This window comes from Bos taurus, chromosome 7, assembly GCF_002263795.3.
Source record: "Bos taurus isolate L1 Dominette 01449 registration number 42190680 breed Hereford chromosome 7, ARS-UCD2.0, whole genome shotgun sequence".
NCBI classification, from domain to species: domain Eukaryota; kingdom Metazoa; phylum Chordata; class Mammalia; order Artiodactyla; family Bovidae; genus Bos; species Bos taurus.
The window spans coordinates 109684222-109704538 of record NC_037334.1 but is presented as its reverse complement, the minus strand read 5'-3'; the positions used below and the strand labels follow the sequence as shown (position 1 = coordinate 109704538).

The following is a 20317-nucleotide window of genomic DNA, read 5'->3' as shown; positions in this document are numbered from 1 at the left end:
CTTTCATCATCCCTGAAACAGATTAGATATCGTTCCTTCAGTTATTACCTTTCTCTTTCTGTGAGACACTGGATTGAGTGCATATTAGACCATCTCATTTTATATTTCATGTCTTTTACTCTTGTCCTCATTTTCCATCTTTTTGGTTTTTTTAATGTATTTTGAATAATTTATCTTGATATATGCTCTGTTTTCCACATGACTAATTCTCTCTTGTTACCAATTTATCCACTGAGTTTTTGAAAATATATTTTAAACTTCTAGCAGTTCTTTTATCTTTATTCAAATCTTCTATGTAGACCTATAGTTTCAGGTTGCCAGCACATATTTTTGAGCATATTGTGGAGATAAGTATGATGGTTTTATAATTTGTTGATAAGTCTTAAGACTGAGGTATAAATCTATGTTGAGATTGATAATATATATATATATATATTTTTTTTTTTCTTCTTTCTCTTTCCTTCTCAGCTGAGCAGCAAGGTGGCTTTCTCTATGGCTCCCTGAGGTTGGAAGAAGAGATTAGGATTCGTCCTGACTGCTCTTACCTCAGATATTTAGTCAGACAATGTGGAGAGAGTCTCCTCCACAAGTCTCAGTTTCAGGTCTCAGCACCTTGAAAATCCTGGATTTTTTTTTTTTTTTTTTTTTTTTACTGTGCAGTCAGTTAGAAAACAGTTGTCTTGTATCAGTGGCCTCTTGTATCAAAGTAAACCAGAGTCTCCCCCGGGACCAGCTCTTTGAGATGAGGTGGAGACCTATGTTGCGTGAAGGGATTTTACCTTTTTTTTTTTAATATGCTGCATGAATTGTCAGACCTCATACTGTATTTGCTTCACTTATTTGTCCTAGAAACAAGAGCTTTGCAGGCTTAGTGTGGCATCTGTTAAAAAATGCATGTAGGGCTCCATGTAAATCCTTAAAGTGAGGTGCTGAAGTCCACACATTTCTGGACCAAAGAGGAGCATACAATCTTGCAGTGAATTACTGGTTCAGAACATACAATTTTGTTACTTTTTTCTTTTATAACTAAGAAATGTTTTATCAAGGTGGACTATGGTCTTTTGCGCTTTCTCCTTCATTTTAGAGATGGAAAAGACCAAAAGATTTTGAAGACTTGTATCAACTATACACATTTATTAGCTGACTGGAAAAAATTAAAAAGAATATAAATCTTACATTAGGAAGATTTAGTCAAATTATTAGATTATTTTACATCGGTATCATAGAAGCTGCTGGACTTTTTTTTTTCTACATCTGGGGAGTTATAGTCCTATAGTTTTCAAGGCTTTCTGAAATGTTAATAAACTTGAACTTTTCCCCTTTATCCACTACACCACCAGGGAAGTCCTTCTGCCCATTTTTTGATTGGGTTGTTTGTTCTTTTTATATTGAGCTGCATGAGCTATTTTATAGTTTGGATATTAAGCCCTTCCTCTCTGCCCAGCTCCTCTGTCCAGTGGGTTGCCATTTCCTTCTCCAAGCATCTTCCTGACCCAGGCATGACACCCGGGTCTCCTGCATTGCAGGCAGATTCTTTACCAATTGAGCCACTGGGGAAGCCTGTCAGTTGCTTAGTTTGCAAATATTTTCTCCCATTCTTAGGATTGTCTTTTCATCTCATTTATAAGGTTTCCTTTGGTGTGCAAAAACTTAAGTTTAGTTAGCTCCATGATGCCATCCAGCCATCTCATCCTCTGTCGTCCCCTTCTCCTCCTGCCCCCAATCCCTCCCAGCATCAGGGTCTTTTCCAATGAGTCAACTCTTCACATGAGGTGGCCAAAGTATTGAAGTTTCAGCTTCAGCATCAGTTCTTCCAATGGACACCCAGGAGTGATCTCCTTTAGGATGGACTGGTGAAAGGTTGTTGCTGAACCACGCAAAGACGCTGGGATTCTTGGCCTCCAGAGGAGAAGAATTCAATCCAGGGCCAGAGATGAGGCTTGATTGCTCAGAGCTTTTGTGTAATAAAATTTTATTAAAGTATATAGGAGATAGAGAAAGCTTCTGACATAGACATCAGAAGGGGGTAGAAAGAGTACCCGCTTGCTAGTGTTAGCAATGGAGTTATATACTCTCCAATGAATCCAAAGAATGTCTGGAGGTTGTAAAGATCTCACCAGACCTACTCCCATAATTTACATTTTAAGATAACAGGATTAGCCAGATGGTTTAATCCAGAGACAGTCCTCAGGCAGGATACATGATCTTAAGGACTATAGAGGGAAAAAAAAGTTTGTCCTTTCTTCGCCCCTGAGAATTCCAGACCCCTCTCTCCTTGGGGACCCCTAGACTTCTTATCAACCTGCCTAGGAAATGACTCTCTCACTGGTTGAATCTCCTTGCAGTCCAAGGGACTCTTAAGAGTCTTCTCCAACACCACAGTTCAAAAGCATCAATTCTTTGGCGCTCAGCTTTCTTCACAGTCCAACTCTCACATCCATACACGACCACTGGAAAAACCATAGCCTTGACTAGATGGACCTTTGTTGGCAAAGTAATGTCTCTGCTTTTGAATATGCTATCTAGGTTGGTCATAACTTTCCTTCCAAGGAGTGTCTTTTAATTTCATGGCTGCAATCACCATCTGCAGTGATTTTGGAGCCCCAAAAAATAAAGTCTGACACTGTTTCCACTGTTTCCCCATCTATTTGCCATGAAGTGATGGGACCAGATGCCATGATCTTCGTTTTCTGAATGTTGAGCGTTAAGCCAGCTTTTTAACTCTCCTCTTTCACTTTCATCAAGCGGCTCTTTAGTTCCTCTTCACTTTCTGCCATCTTAGGCTATGAAATAAAAGGTGTATGTTGAGAAAAGAAGGTTAGCCAGGGGTAAAAAGTTAGAATTTCCAATTCCTTGGAGCTGCCATATTAAGCCCTGATTCCTTATCATGGTCTGCCACATGAAAGAGAAATAAGGTTCTATTTTGATTAATTTATCATTATTTTGCACTTTTCTAACAGTTAAACTGGTTTCTTTACCCTTGAAATAAATATTTTTAGGTGTTTCTTCAGTTGAATTTTCTAGAACAAAGCCTCCAAGCAGTGCTCCATAGCTTCGGTTGTCATGTCAGCTTTTTTCTATTGCCAGATGACTAATTTACTGTGCAACTTAACAAGAATTAATTTGTTTTTAGGCCTTGATCCAGTTGGATAGGTAGGGAAGAGTTGGCTATAATGCCAGCATCCTGGGAGACTGTTGTAAAACGTAGTGAATCATTCCCTTGCTTGTGTACAGTACTGAAACATTGCCGTTAATATTCCTTCACTGACCCCCCACTTTGTTCCCTCAGACTTGCTAATCACAGGCCCTAGCATCTCTGTCTCCACTTGAATCAGCTGGTTCTTAGGGTTTTCTGGCAGACACGCATCCAAGTTATAGAAGGTGAATGAGTGTTGCCGTGGTTCTATCCATTTCCTTCTGGGAGATTCTTTTGCCCTTACAATTTTGGTGAGATCTTCCCGAGTGTCCTTGATTTCATTAAACCATTATTTGTGGCATCAGAGGAAGATTAACTCATTTTCAAAGGAAAAGTCAGATTCATCTTAAACCATGCATGTATCAGTCATTGATTTTTGCTTTTCTTTGGCTAATAGGAGAAAGGACGGAGATAAAGTTCAAAGTTCTTTTCCAAGCAAAGGAATATAGGCAGCATTTGTCTATCTGTAGTAGTTAAATATGTCAGCTTGAGTACTGTTACCTGTGTGTATCTGTGTGTGTCCGCTCAGTCGTGTCTGACTCTTTGTGACCCTTATGGACTGTAGCGTGCCAGGCTCCTCTGTCCATGGGATTCTCCAGTCAAGAACACTGGAGTGGGTTGCCATTTCCTCCTCCAGCAGATCTTCCTGACCCAGGGATCGAACCAGTATCTCCTGGGTCTCCAATGCCAGCTAATTAATCCTTTTTGGTATTATTAATTACATTTAATAAACTTTAGAAGTCTAGATGTTTCTTACAGACAACCTTGAAAGGACCATTGAGTGTTAACAAATGCAGAATAGAATGGTTATAAATAGAGAAGCGTTCATTTAGAAAAGGAATTAGGTTTTTGTTCTTGTGAATAGTTTTCAGCCTTCAGTTTCTTCTAAACGGCTTTCTGCTCAGAACTCTGTATTAACGGCCCCCTTGCCCCTCACCTGTTTGGCATTTTCTTTATTAGTAACTATTAAGGAGGAGGGTTTGTGTTTTCAAGGCTTAAGACAGTATTCCATTTGCTGAGACTGAATCAAACTTTAAGACCTAAAGAAAAACAAGGACTTAATACAAACATATCAAACCATAGATATTTTTAGAAGTGGATCTGAGGCCTATATTTCCAGCCTCATACCGTAAAGCCTCTTGCACATCCATACTGTGAAGGTTCTGTAATCAGTTACACAGGCATCAGAAATGACCAAGTGCATTTTCAGTGTCTCATTTCAAAAGTCCAGATTCAAGATCAGTGCCTCAGGGCTGACAAATGTGCAGAAGATATTTATAGAATAAATCTAAATATATGCCCATATCCCCAACTCTCTATTTATGCCCTTCAGATTACTCAAACTGTTCCTGAATCCCTTATACATTTAGTTGTATCATATACATACCTGAAAGGGCCAGACCATTCTTTAGTTATGCTGGTTATTCTTTAGTTATGGGTTTTAGGAAGCATCAGCCAGGTTAATTGTTATTTAAAATTTCAGTTCCATTTTCTTCACCTTCCCAAAACACCAAGCTTACCAAAAGTATAGTCAGATTGTTTGTTGATTTTATTAGCACTATGTTTAAAGCATGCAGTGTTTATTAGCACCATGAAATCTAGATTCTGGGTTTGTTTTCTTAATTTGTTTTTACTTATTTATCCATTTGGCTGTGCTGGGTCTGAATTGCATCATGTGGGATCTTTGGCTGCAGCACGCCCACTCTTAGCTGTGGCATGTGGGATCTAGTTACAAGGTCAGGGGTCGTCTCCACACCCTTGCTCTGGAAGCATGAAGTCTTAACCACTGGACCCCTGAGGAAGTCCAAGCATACTGTTTCAGCTAGTCAAACTACTCTCTTAAAAACCTCCACTGACTTCCTGAACGTTATCTCTGGTGATATGTTCATTCACACTTAGTCTTCATCTCTGCAAGACGTACGTTTTTGATCACGGTTTTCATCTTCAGTCTATTCTTCTTTGGTATCTCAGTCTAATATTGTTTGTTTGCAAGGAACAGGCACCTGTCCAACTTAAGCAAAAGAAAAATCCAGTGAAAGAATGCCGGGCTGTTTTGTGGAATGTGAGAGTGGAAGCTATAGCCAGTCCTCATTCATTCATTCACTAGTTAGTATGTGTTCTCCAAGAGACATTGGAGATAAAATGGTCAACAGACACAGTCTCTGGCTATACGAGGCTATACACTCAGGCTGTATATGAGCAAATAGTCCAACAAACATGGATCAAGGTTACAATGGCAAACAAGTAGCTCTGTGCTTTGTGGTATTTTGTTGTCTTGAATGACAACAAAAGCTACCTCATGGCTGTACATAAACTTTCAGCTCTGACATCACCTAATGAAGGTATTAGCTAATTATTTCAAATCCCTGGAGAGGGTTTAATTGGCCTGTGCTGTACTTAGTCACTCAGTTGTGTCCAACTCTTTGTGACCCCATGGACTGTAGCCTGCCAGGCTCCTCTGTCCATGAGGATTCTCCAGGCAAGATTATTGGACTGGGTTGCCATGCCCTCCTCCAGGGGATCTTCCCAACTCAAAGATGGAACCCAGGTCTCCCGCATTGTGGGTGCGTTCTTTACTGACTAAGCCACGAGGGAAGCCCAAGAATACTGGAGTGGGTAGCCTATCCCTTCTCCAGGGAACTTCCTGACCCAGAATCGAGCCGGGATCTCCTACATTGCAGGCAGATTCTTTACCAGTTGAGCCACTGGGGAAGCCCTTCAGTTGGCCTAGCGAGAGTCAAATATCTATTGTGACTCTGTGAGCTAAGGCCAGGGCAGGGGAGGATGGAGCCATAGTGCTAATATAGAAGTTGGACCCCCTGGCTGAGCAGGGATTGTGAGTAATGGACAATTCTCATAGAGCTAACACCCCAAGTTGTATACTTGTTTGAATTCCACTGTACTATTTCCCTAAATCTCCTATCATATTTATCATTCTTTCCCTCTTGCCTCCCACCCGTGGGATTTGTCCAAAGATCTCCGTTGATTCTTTTTTTTTCCCCCAGTACTCTTCCTCTTGAAATGTCATGGCTTTGAATACATAGGTGAACCCAAAATCTTTATTTCCAGGTCTTATCCACTTCCTTGGAGAAGGAAATGACAACCCACTCCAGTACTCTTGCCTCACAAATCCCATGGGTGGAGGAGCCTGGTAGGCTGCAGTCCATGGGGTTGCTAAGAGTCAGACTCGACTGAGTGACTTCACTTTCAATTTCCACTTTCATGCATTGGAGAACAAAATGGCAACCCACTCCACTGTTCTTGCCTGGAGAATCCTGGGGACTGGGGAGCCTGATGGGCTGCCCTCTATGGGGTTGCATAGAGTCAGACATGACTGAATCGACTTAGCAGCAGCAGCAGCAGCAGCATCCACTTCCTAAAGCCTTCCTCACAAGTTCATCTGTATTATAGACCTCTCCACTCAGTGTCCCACAGGAGAGAGGATATATGTCCAGAATGGCACAGGTTATTTGCCCAAATGTTTCCATCTAATTGTCTTGATGCCATCTTTCTACTACTAATCATGTTGACTCATAGCCTTAAGGTTATCTCTATGTTCACCCTCAAAATTTCTTTTCTCACGTCTCATTAGTCATTAAGCCCTTTTGATTTAGCTTCCAACTCATTTCTCACATTCACTTATTTTTCCTCATTACTGTTTCCCAGACTGCCGTTCAGATCTTTATGACTTCTTATTTAAATTGTTAAAATAATTGCCCAACTGTTTACCAGTAGCCACTCCTCACTCCAGACCATACAAGGTTCGACTTTCAGTTTAGTCATCCTAAACCATTGCTGTAATCTTGTCACTCTTCTGCTGAATAATTCTCTTGTTTATCAGATAAGGCTCAGAAGTCTCTGTAAAATATAGAATTGGTACCCACTGCAACTAAGAGAATCTAACAATGACAGAAGTTTATTTGTCTGAGTGTTGTCAGTCTAGAGCCGGTATGGTGATCTAGAACTTAGAGTCCTTTTAACCAGCTGGTCTGATGCATATGACTTACTCTTAGGGGCCTTTCATGTTCTATCATGGCTGCTGAGACTCGCGGTGATCAGAGTTGTGCTTCACGAGGCCAGAATAAAGGCAGAGGAAGGGTTTGTATGCATTTTCAAGAGGCTTCCCAGAACTGATTTTTACTAGCTGAAACCTAGACATATGTGTGTGTCAAACTGCATGAAAGAGAACAGACATTGATGTAGGGAGCTATAAGTCTACCACAGACTCCATTCAATGTCATTTATATTTGTCTCAACCTAACATTTCCATCTTCATTACCTATCTTGATTTTAAGCATTCTGTCTCTCTATGCTAGGTTCAAATCATTCTTTTTCGTTTCTAATTGTGTTAGGGTAAATTTGAAGTAACTATAAAAGGAAGTCTCTAATTTCAGAGGCTCAAGTCTGATAGAAGGGGTTTTATCTGACATGTGAACCAGTGGGTCTAGGCTGACTGGATAACTCTGCTTTTAGGGTCAATGAGAAACTCAGGACCCTCATTATTTCATGGTTGTATTCATCTTCCTAATCAAAGCCAGTCAGCAGCATTTTTGTCTCTGGTCCACTGGAAGGGGAAAAGGTTTATTCTGGGGAAAGTGGCCTGTCTTTAAGTTAGAGGTGACCTGAGATTCGCATATGTTGTATCTGCTCACCACCTACTGGTTTGGACCTGTGGCCACACCCAGCTGCCAGAAAGACTGGGAGTATAGGCGCTAGCTGGACAGTCATCTGACCAGGAGGAAGCATAGACAAGATTTTGAAAAGACAACTTCCCTTCTGTCACGTTCTGGTACCTGTCTGCACATCAAGGTAGCTCGAGTGCCATTTCTGCAAAGAAGCTCATTCTGAACGTTTAACCAAAAACCGTGCTTCTTATAACTAATAGTTATCCAGAGCTGAATCTGTGCCAGAAACTAGACAATGTGTTCCACTTTAACGCTTTTCAAAATTCTACCAGTCTTGTCCTCATTTCCACAGATGGAAAACTATAGCTCACACAGATTAAATGGGTAAGCAAAGATTATGTCCACAAGGGGTATTGGAATCATGATCTGTACTTCTGAGCTGCACTCAGGATTGTGTCTCCTGAGTGGAGTCCTGGGCATCTCCTTTATGTTGCATCATTTGTGATTTGTCTCAGTTCCTTCCTAGACTGTGAGCTCTTGAGCTCAGGCCTGATTCTTCTCTTAGCCCTCTTTGTGTCTAGCAAAATATCTTGTATGTGAGAGGCTTTCATTAAATGTTTACTGAACAAATGAACTGTCAGCTTAAAAAAAGTTCTAAATTCACAGATAATGTAAATGAAGAACCGTTTGGATTGGATATCCATGCAGTCTGAAGACTTCAGCATGTTTCTTTTAAGTGAAAATTGGCATGATGACCTTACTCATGACCTGTTGTTCCACGGACTGTGCTTACAGACTTACAGTCAATTACATTTGTCTTTGTGAAATTCTTTGATGTTTTGAAGAAATTGGAATGTATGAAACTAAGATGTATTTTCCTTTAAAATGCCCCTATTTACTTTATCAAGTTTTCTTTTGCTTCTTATCATGGGTTGTGCTTATCATTAAATAAGCATTCATTTATATAACAACCTCTATTTGTAATGGGAAAATAAATAGTTAAAACAGTTGTATTTATTTCCCATTAAATATGTATTGACATGAGCTGTTGGAGACCAATTAAAGTACTCAATATCTGTATAGAAAGCTGGGAAGCATTAGCTTTCCATATTTTTAATGATTCATTACAGGCCACAGCCATATTGAAAAATAATTGATAAAACTAAAATTATTTAAAAGTATAATCTAAGCATAGAAATTGAATTGGATATTTTCTTCCTGAGGCTTTACTCTGCTTTAGAAATAAAATTACAAAAATGCATTTTCCTTAGAGCCTATATAAAAGGTGAGATAAATATCTAATTTCAAAAAATATATTTTTAACTTGTATTTGAAACCCCTGGATACTGTCTATGTGTGTGTCTCTGGTTCTGTGGTTGTCGGTAGGGAAATCTGCTTAAATGAGATGGTTTAATTTGAGTTTCCCTATTTTACGATGTTGACCGTGGTTTCCCACAGTTATGGATTTCTTCTCTTGTTAGTTATCTGTTTAAGACTTCTGTTTCTATTGCTTGGGAGTTCCTTTTGTAGTCTGGTTATATTATGGATATGAGCCCTTTGTCAGTTACGTGTCTTGAAAATATGTTCTACCATTTGAAGTTTTGCCTTTTAATTCTCTTATGATGTCTATAAATATGCTTACAAGTAGAGGTGGTAATCAAATATTTAACTGTGAAAATAGTGTGGAGATTGATAACTTACTGTGCAGCTACCAAATACCAGGCTTATGTACAAGAATTTTAAGAAATTACAGTGTCACTTAGCATGGAAGGAATGGGAATTTGTCAAAGAAATTGTTATTTGTTGTGTACATCCATACTACTGCATATTAGGACCAGATGAACTTGAGTAATGTCTGAAAAATTTAATGAAGAAAACATGCTGCAGTGTTAATTACATGGTTCTATTTGTTAAAAAGAGTCACACAGCTTGGTTTGTTTGTGAGCATTGATCTTGGCTGTTTCTGATGGGTAGAGTTGGAGACAGTCATGTTGGGAGGCCCCCCTCAATGTTCAGTTTGTTATAAACAACACTGTTGCGTTAATACTTTTAAAAAATCTAATTTCTAATGAAATTTAGAAAAATTTCAATGGATAAAGGGACTATCTTATTTTTATTCCCATACCCCTCTGTACAAAGGGGAAAATTAAAGCTATTTTGGACTCTTCATGCAGAGTAGGTCCATGTTGATCAAAGACATGTCATCCCAGATGACTGTTGAGAGATTTCAGCCAACCTTTACCATGTCTATCAAAGCACATATTTCCCAGAGCAAGAGAATAGAAAGTCAAGAATGAAGTTGTCCATTTCACATGCCCGATTCTAGTAGACTCTGGCATTCCTCGCCTCGACTCTTCCGCTGTTTTACTATGTGCTTGAGGGCAAGGTTGCTTGCTGGTTTCATCATGGACCCTAGTTCCAAGGTTAGAGCTTGAAACAGAGACAGTAATGCTTGCTGACTGATTGAATAAACGTGTATTTTAGGGTGGTAGTTAAGGAGTTTGTCATTTCTTTAGTTGTTCCTCACCGGGTTATCTATTTGGTTCTAGTTTATAGAGTACCATGCTTTTAAAATCTCTGCTTATCCTGTGATTGTGCAACACTGTGATTACTTTCACATACATCTGTCTTCCCAATAGGACTGTAAGTCACTCAGGGGCAAAAATCTGATTTTTATTCATGTTTTTTTCTATATCCCACAGAGCAATTAATTCAGAAAATTATAAATACAGTAGGTTGTTGAAAAATGTGTTTTATTCTCTCAGATCAGTGCTTTTAATAGTATGACTCCAACAATTATTTTATCACACAAGCAACTCATTGATTCTACTATCAATTTTCTATTCCTCTGATATCACTTTGATCCCATGCTGTTTTAAACTCTGTGATACATCATTATAATCACTTTATTCATTCTCTTGCATACAGCTTCAACTTTCCTCACTTCTCTTTAAAATACTTGTCTACTCTCTCTACACTTTGCCCATGGGGTGCTTCCCATTCAAAAGACATTAAATACCTTATGTGTGCTAATGACCCAAAATTTATATATTTAGCCTGAACCTTCCCCCCAGGTTCAGACTCCTATGTCTAACTGCTTGCTCTGCATCTTCGTTTGGATGGCCATGGTCACCTCAAAACACGTCCAGTGCTGAACTTATTCTCTGCCCTCACCCCAAATCTGTTCCTCCAGCAACCTTTCCCATCTTGGTAAATAGCAATTCCGTCCTTTCAGTTATTCAGTTCAGTCATAACTCCTTTTGCTTTTCCTCTTATGCCTATCTCTAATTCATTGGGCAGTCTGGTTGGAGTTAATGTCAAAATATACCCGTTATCTGGACTCTCCCCTTTAATTATTTTCTCTAATTCTGATCCAAGCCAGATTACCTCTCACCTAAGCTTATGTGTGCTCTTTTGCTACCTGCCCAAACTCCAGGCTCTCAGCACAGCATCAGGATGATCCAGTTAAGACGTAAGTTGGATCACGCCACTCTGCTTATCAACAGCCTGCGGCGGCTTCCTGTCCCACCCAGAGTTGATCGGGCTCACTGCTGCCTCTCTGACCTTGCTACATGCATCTTTTCTTTCCTGCCTACTTTTCTTCAGCCGTAGTCAGGCTGATTCCACTTTCTTGGAGGGAATAATGTTTTAGTTTAAATTGAACCAACACTGAAATATGTGAGGAGATAAATTAGTTTTCAGCATAATGACGCGATGCTGGATTTTACCTATAAAGAAGACATATACCAGTATGACTTCTGGCAGCTATGATACAGGGTTTTCTTTTTCAAGGGGCTAAAATTTCTTTGATATTATGAGAATTATGTTTCTCAACCAAGAGTATGATAAGATTAATCTAGGAGGCCTGGAGATATATAGATATATATATATAAATAATATGTTACATATATCTGAATAGATATATTACTTTACTGATTTTTGTGTGTGTGAGACTTTCTCATTAAGGTAATTTTTAAGGAAACAGATAATACTTAGCCACTGGAAGTTTGATTAATTGAAATTTGGAAGTCATAGCTATAATTACTGTTTTTTTTTTTTTTTTTTCTTTTTCTGGTTTAGGCCACCATTTTCAATCACAAAAGAATTCATCTTGAGATTCAATCAAACAAAAAATCCAAAAGAGGAGGAAGAACTGTTGGACATAGCTAGAAAAAACATTATCAAATGTAAGGTAATGGCTGTTTGATTACTTAGTGTGTGAACTTTCTCTTCCAGTTGGTGGATGATTACATGTTCTAAAATGTTGAAAGAAAAAATAAGGATACATATTTCTTTAGTTATAAGTAGACATAGTTAAAAATACTAAGTACAAATTAATGTTAAAGATTATGACCAAATTATTCAATGTCAAATGGCTTTTGGATGAAAATTATTCATAAATTATTGGGGAATACAGCTGTTGACTCTAGTCCAAGAGTTCACATCAAAATATCAAAGGCTGGTAAATAAATATTTATTTATGAAAATTCTACATTTGACTGAAAAAAATGTTAACAAACATATCTTTTTTTTTTTTTTTAAAAAGGACAGAAAGGCCTCCTAAACATTCACTATACATGCACAGAGGACTCTGTTCTTTCTCTGTAACAAACTATTCACCTAGCCTGTTAAATACATTCTTTAAGAATATATCATTAATTCACAAATTTTCAAAGAATATCAAAACAGAATAGAAGGTAAAATAAATCTCTGTTTTACCTTTTCTTAATTAGATACCATTTAAGTTTTGACAGAGAAATAATATGCACATGATTTTGCTATAATACTAAATGACTGGTGAAATGAAAAACTGCACAAAACAAATGAATAAATTAAGCCATCTTTTTTGGTCGCAGTTATTTCCCAGTATTTTATTCGTGGTTTACCATATATTTAATTTTTTAAAAATCCATGGAAAATGTTGATTAAAAAAAGAATTCAACATCCATTCATGATTAAAAATCTCACCAAAGTGGGTATGGAGGGAGCATATCTTAACATATTACAAAGCCATTTATGATAGCCCACTGGTGGCTCAGACAGTAAAGAGTCCGCCTGCAATGTGGGAGACCTGGTTCAATCCCTGGGTTGGGAAGATCCCCTGGAGACAGGAACAGCTACCCACTCCAGTATTCTCGCCTGGAGAATCCCTGTGAACAGAGGAGCCTGGCAGGCTACAGTCCATGTGGTTGCAAAGAGTCAGACACGACTGAGCGACTTTCGCTCTTCACTTTCACAGTCAGTGTAATACTCAGTGGTGAAAAACTGAAAAACCTTATCCCTAAATTCTGGAACACAATGAGGTTGTCCATCTTACCACTTCTATTCAGCATAGTGTTGGAAGTTCTAGACATTGCAGTCAGACAAGAAAAGGAAGTAAAAAGTATCCAAATTGGAAGAGAAGAGATAATACTCTCATTGTGTGCAGATTACCTGATACTCTATACAGAAAACCTTAAAGCCACCACACAAAAACTACCAGAATGGATAAATGAATTTGGCAAGGTGGTAGGATACAGGATTAATATATAGAAATCTGTTACCTTTCTTTACACTAACAAGGAGATATCAGAAAGAGAAAACAAAAGAAAAGAAGCAAAGCCATTTAAAATTGTGTATAAAAAAAAATTACCCTAGAAATAGACATGACCTAGGTGATTAAAGACTTGCATGCTGAAAACTATAAAACATTGGTAAAGGAAATTGAAGATGACTCAGAAATGGAAAAGTATCCAATGCTTTGGTTTAGAGGAATTAGTATTGATAAAATAGCCATACTACCCAAAGCAATATACAGATACAATGCAATCCCTATGAAATTACTCATGAGATTTTTCACAGAGTTAGAACTAAATCCTGAAATTGATATGGAACCACAAAAGACCCAGAATTGCCAAAGTAATCCTGAGGAAAAAAGAACAAAGCTAGAGGTATAACCCTTGCAGACTTCAGACAATACTACAAAGCTATAGTAATCAAAACAATGTGTTATTTGCAAAACAGACAGATGGATCAGTGGAATAGAAGAGAGAACCCAGAAGTAAATCCACACACCTACAGTTAATCTTCAACAAAGGAGGCAATAATTATACAATGGACAGTCTTTTCAGCAAGTGTGTTGGAAATACTGGGCAGCCACATGTAAATTAACAAAGTTAGAACATACCCTCACACCATAAACAAAAGCAAACTCAAAATGACTTAAATACTTAAATATAAGACATGAAGGACTTCTAACTATAAGACATGACACCACAAAAGCCCTAGGAGAGAACACAGACAAACATTCTCTGAAATAAATGGCACCAGTGTTTTCTTAGGTTAGTCTCCCAAGGCAATAGAAAGAAAACAAAACCAAACAAATGGGACCTAATCAAACCTAAAAACTTTTGCACAGCAAAGGAAACCATTCACAACATGAAAAAGATAACTTACAGACTGGGAGAAAATGTTTGCAAGTGATGTAACTGCTGCTGCTGCTGCTGCTGCTAAGTCGCTTCAGTCATGTCTGACCCTGTGCGACCCCATAGACGGCAGCCCACCAGGCTCCTCCGTCCATGGGATTTTCCAGGCAAGAGTGCTGGAGTACTGACAAGGGATTAATTTCTAAAATATGCAAACAGCTCATGAAGCTGTTTAAAAAAAAAAACCCAATCAAAAAATGGGCAGGGATCTAACTAGACTTTTCTTCAAAGAAGACATACAAATGACCAACAGGCACATGAAAAGATGCTCAACATCACTAATTATTAGAGAAATGTAAATCCATACCATAATGAGGTATCACTTCATGCTGGTTGGAATGATCTTCATCAACAAGTCTACAAATGCAGGAGAGAGAGTAGAAGAAAATGAACCCTCCTACACTGTTGGTAGGAATGTAAATTGGTGCAGCCACTGTGAAAAATGGTATGGAGTTTCCTTAAAAACTTAAAATTGAGTCACCATATAATCCAGCAATTCCACTCCTGGGCATGTATCTGGAAAAGATGAAAAGTCTAATTCAAAAAGATATATGACCCCAGTGTTCACAGCAGCTCTATTTACAATATCCAAAACATGGAAGCAACCTAAGTGCCCATTGATAGATGAATGGATAAAGAAGATGTGATATATTTGTGTGTGTGTGTGTGTATATATATATATGTGTGCGTGTGTGTATGTGTGTGTGTCGCTAAGTCGCTTCAGTCTTGTCCAACTCTTTGCAACACTGTGGACTGTATGTAGCCTGCCAGGCTCCTCTGTCCAAGGGATTCTCCAGGCAAGAAAAGGAGTGGGTTGCCATGCCCTCTTGCAGGGGATCTTCTGGACCCAGGGATCGAACCTACGTCTCTTACATCTCCTGCATTGGCAGGCAGATTCTTTACCATTAGCGCCACCTGGGAAGCCCCAAAATGTGGTACATCCCTAAAATGGAATATTACCAGTGATTTAACAAAGAGCTATCAAGCTATCTTCCTCCATGAAGAGTCATGGAGGAAACTTAAACACATTTTGCTAAGTGATAGAAGCCAGTCTGAAAGATTCGATGCTGCCTAATTCCACCAAACAGCACTTTAGAAAAGGCTCATGGGAAAAGGCTCATGGTTTTTATGTAGACAGGAAAAAGATCAGAGGTTGCCAATGCTTGCATCAGAAGTGAGCCCTAATGTAAAGGATGAACTTCAATTAATGATAACATATCAATATTGGCCCATCAAGTAAAACAAATGCACCTTACTAAAACAAGCTGTTAGTAATATGGGAAACTGTGCTTGCGCTGGAATGAGGGGTACATGAGGACTCTGGACTTTCTGCTCAGGAATCTCTGTAAGCATTAAAACTCCCCTGCTAATTCCAAAAATTAACCTCATGAACAAAAGGTATTCAACACATTTAGGGGCATTTTGAGTTTGTTTCTTATTTTGATTAAAACTGCTGAACCTACTTTCCCCTGCCCACTCCTTTTTTGTTCTGCTTTTCTGTAAATGTTTACAAAAATGTTAACCTATATGAAGAGGAGTGATCCAAGGTGCCTTCCAGAGTAGTTCCTTTTTGCTTGTGAAGGTAAAGTATTCTTCATAGAAAGTGGGAAAATATTTCCTTCAGTTGTTAATCCAATTAAAAATAATGAGTGCTAAACTAAAATTACCAACCAAAGTACCAAAGATGAGCAAGACAAAGGTCCCCACTTTTTCCACGAGAGGAAATCCTCTCTGCTCCTTTTAAGAGAAAAAGAGTCCCGGGAACACAAAAATCAAACACACTGATGTACTGGAACCAACTATACCAAATGAGTTCCTAATCTGACGAACACATATTGCAAGTAAGACAGTGATAATATTGAGAGCCAGGGTGATTGAAGAATTGTGAATCCTTGAGAATGGAAGATTGGGGAAAACATCATTAAAGCTTTCCTTGCAGGGAAGTGGATTAGAGGGACCATCAGAAGCACAGAAAATGGTATGCGTGACTTCACAGTCATGAGGACACCACGTGGCAAGTACTCACTGTAACCTTGTAGGAATTCTGATGCTACATCGTCATAAAAACTGAAGTACCAAAGAGCGCAGGTATAAAGTAAGTGAGAAAACTTAAAGCAATCGCTGTACTGGTTACATCCTGCATCCGTGTCTTGGAAGGGCTTTGAACTTCTCAGTCTATGGGCAGACTGAGGTGTGCAGGGAAATGAAACGTCACGGTTGGTATGGCATAAGCTTTCTCTTTGGAGAAATGGAAGAGCTTTGGTGACTGAGGTGTGCAGGGAAATGAAAAAGTCACGGTTGGTATGGCATAAGCATTCTCTTTGGAGAAATGAAAGAGCTTTGGTTTACAATCATCTGTAGCACTGTTCTGCATGATTTTATGTTAAAGGGCAAGGGGGGGAGCATTTTAAATTATTACCACAAGGGCAAAGGAGACCATGAAGAAAACAATAAACTACTTGTGTAGCAAGAAGGCCTATCTTAGGAAGAAGTGCGAGAGAGAACACCATGCCAACACGAATGACCACTAGTGTCTCTCCATCAAGGTACCAAGACCCACCAGAGTCTCCAGATAAAAAATCTGAAATAGCAGCAGGAAGCTGTTTTAATGATTAAAAGAGAAGATGACATAGCTCCAAAATGTTCTCCATTACTATGGTGCTTGCCAGCACCACTTTTCCAGGTAATCCAAATGCAAAGAGTCCAGGATCTCCGTAAGATGTCACCGTGGTCCGAATACTCAGACTCAGCAGGAGATGAACTCAGTGAGAAGCCGGAGACCGACGGTCAGCAGCACGAACTAAATGCAGGGACACCAGAGCGAGCCGCAGCAAGAGCCAAGCCAAGGGCGCCGCCCGCCGTGGTGGCCTGATCGAACTAAACGCCGAGAGGCCGAGCACGGCACCACGGGGGCTCTGCATGTCAACTCTGTTGCTTTGATTAGGAGTATTAGCCAGAAAAAGGAATGAAGGAATACCATTTTCAGCAATATGAGTGGACCTAGAGATTATCACCTAAGTCATGCAGAGAAAGACAAATATCTTACAATAACATTTATGTGTGGAATCTAAAAAAAACCCACAAATTAACTCAGCTACAAAACAGAGGCAGACATAGAAAACAAATTTAATGTTATCAAAGGGAAAAGTGGTGTGGAGAGGTAAAGAGCATGGGATTCGCAGACACACATATAAAATAGATGAACACCAAGGACTTACTGAAGGGCACGGGAACCTGCACTCAATACCCTATTATAACCCATAATAGAAAAGAGTCTGACGGAATGGATGTGTGCGCGTAACCAAATCACTTGGCTGCATACCTGAAAGCAAAAGAATATTGTGAGTCAACTCTACTTCAATAAAAGTAAATGATAAAGTATGAATAAATTAGTAAAATGTAGACAACGGAAATAAAACTGTATTAAAATTTAAAAGCCGTATATTTTTGTTTGCTTCTTTTGTCTTCCCAATAACAGAGAAAACTGGGTCTCAGGACCTTAGGGATGGGGAGGCACGTGCACCTTCCCGATGCATGGACCCAAGTGGTGTACCTGGCTCAGTGCAGAGGAGAAGTCCAGGATGGTACGTCTACTGGCCGAGCTCTGCTCAGTCACTCTAAGTGATTTGCATTAGCAGTGAAGGCATAATTTGGTAGCTGTAATATTTAGACACTGCAGGAGCCAAGGAAAACTTGCCTTTCTTGTATTGAAATATCTGACAATGTTTCATTATGAAAGTTCCTTTTGTAATTTTGAATTTATGAATTTGGCTGCTCAACTCTCTAATTATGAAATTGTTCTAAAAACTTTTTCTCAGTAGAGTCATTATTGCTTTTTTCTAAAATTAGTAACTAATTAAAAAGTAATATAAAATGTCATTTAGTGATTTTCAATTACAATAGGCATTATGCTTTAGAGAAACTTGTTTTGGCATTTTATAACTCTTACTCATAAGACATTAACCAAATGGCCGTTTATTTCTTCACTTGTTTTAAACAGCCATTTTACTCATTACCTTTTCATTTATCACTTCTTATTTCCGTGTTGCCTTTTAAACCCCCCTCCAACCAATCTAAAAAAGAAATTAAGAAACATTACTTTATAGGAAATAAAGTTCCTTCTATCATTAACTTAAATTTTATGTGTATGCCTTTTAAAATGAGTTTAGAATGGTATCCAGATGAGGTCAGAGAGTATTTCCCCACGTAAATTGAGGTTTGTAGTGCTATCTGGGTGGAGAAGGCAATGGCACCCGACTCCAGTACTCGTGCCTGGCAAATCCCATGGATGGAGGAGCCTGGTGGGCTGCAGTCCATGGGGTCGCTAGGAGTCAGGACACGACTTCACTTTCCCTTTCACTTGTCACTTTCATGCATTGGAGAAGGAAATGGCAACCCACTCCAGTGTTCTTGCCTGGAGAATCCCAGGGATGGGGGAGCCTGGTGGGCTGCAGTCCATGGGGTCGCTAAGAGTTGGACGCAACTGAGTGACTTCACTTTCACTTTTCACTTTCACGCATTGGAGAAGGACATGGCAACCCACTCCAGTGTTCTTGCCTGGAGAATCCCAGGGATGGGGGAGCCTGGTGGGCTGCCGTCTATAGGGTCGCACAGGGTTAGACTTGACTGAAGCGACTTAGCAGCAGCAGCAGCAGCAGCAGTGCTGTCTGGGAGCTCTCAAGCGGTAGGGAGAGTAAGAATGATTCTGTATCTAACTTGCTGGTAGGGCCTTCCATCACAGTGCGGTCTACAGCCTGGGTCTGTAAAATGTTTTAAGTGATACTGAGGTAAGCAGTCTTGACTCACCAGCAACCGCTTGCTCTTCCTTGTCACGTAACCTCAGTTTTGTTCGTAACAGCTGTTCAAAATCTTTGTACAGGTACATTCTTGGAGAGATTGTGAGTTTGGTTCAAGATCCCCATAATAAAGAAAATATTTCAATGAAGTGAGTCACATGAAGTTCTTTGCTTCATGGTGCTTTTAAGAGCTATATTTATACTATATTACGGTCTATCAACTGTGCAATAGCTTGTCTGGAAAATGCACATACCTTAATTAAAAAAGAATGCTTTTGGAAAAGTGGCACTTGCTACACTTGCTAGATGTTGGATTACTAAAAACCTTCAACTAAAAAAAAGAAAACCCGCAATACCTGCAAAGCACAATAAGTAAAATGAAGTATGCCTGTAATGACGTGAGGTGCAGTTTTCTGTAGGGCCTTAGCTTTACGCTCTTCCTTGTTCAGCTCCACTGGCCTTATTCCCTCTGCTTTTCTGTTTATAGCAGTTCTTTGTCATCCATTTCTGTCCGATTTCCCCACTATTATGTAATGATGCTGGCGGTAAAGAGCCTGCCTGCCAATGCAGGAGACTAGGAGATGTGAGTTTCATCCCTGGGTTGAGAAGAAACCTGGAGGAGGGCATGGCAACCCACTCCAGTGCTCTGGCCTGGAAAGTCCCGTGGGCAGAGGAGCCTGGTGGGCTGCGGTCCACAGGATTGCAAACAGCTGGGCAGGACTAACCGACTGAGCACAGCACACGCACATATGTGCCCTGATCTACTTTTTTTTTTTTAATTTAAATTTATTTATTTTAACTGGAGGCTAATTACTTTACAATATTGTATTGGTTTTGCCATACATCAACATGAATCCACCACGGGTGTACACATATTCCCAATCCTGAATCCCCCTCCCACCTCCCTCCCTGTGCCATCCCTCTGGGGCATCCCAGTGCACCAGCCCCAAGCATCCTGTATCCTGCATCACACCTGGACTGGCGATTTGTTTTGTTGGCTGGAAGAGCTGGAACGCCTTCCTAGGGCATTTCTCTCTCTTTCCTCGCCTCTCTCCTGCCCTTCCCCTCCTCTGTAGTCTCAAGGGGGCGACTCGATTACCTTTTCTGGTCTAGCCTTGAAGTCACACAGCATCACTGAATGGCCCTTACTATTGGTTGAAGCAGTCACGAGGCCTGCTCAGGCTCGAGGGGAGCAGTGCATAGACCTCACCTCTTGATGGGAGGGACTCCAAGGCT

The 20317-nt window shown here is 39.7% G+C and overlaps 1 protein-coding gene across 15 annotated transcripts in view; it reads left to right on the top strand.

Moving 5' to 3' along the window:
• TMEM232 (transmembrane protein 232) overlaps positions 1-20317 on the top strand; it is a 346237-nt gene that overhangs the window by 23770 nt on the left and 302150 nt on the right. For 9 of the 15 annotated variants that reach the window (XR_009495390.1, XR_009495389.1, XR_009495391.1 and 6 more), the window contains 2 exons: positions 11902-12013; positions 17764-17869. The exons of 2 other annotated variants lie outside the window; for them this stretch is intronic. Coding sequence is in view for 8 of the 13 variants with exons in the window: in XM_059888844.1 (XP_059744827.1) it covers positions 11902-12013; positions 17764-17869 (218 nt within the window). In the remaining 5 variants the exon portion in view is untranslated. Of the gene's footprint in view, positions 1-11901; positions 12014-16224; positions 16381-17763; positions 17870-19911 lie in introns of those variants that run through there. 4 more of the 15 variants (XM_010807661.4, XM_010807662.4, XM_010807664.4 and 1 more) reach the window with 4 other exon arrangements.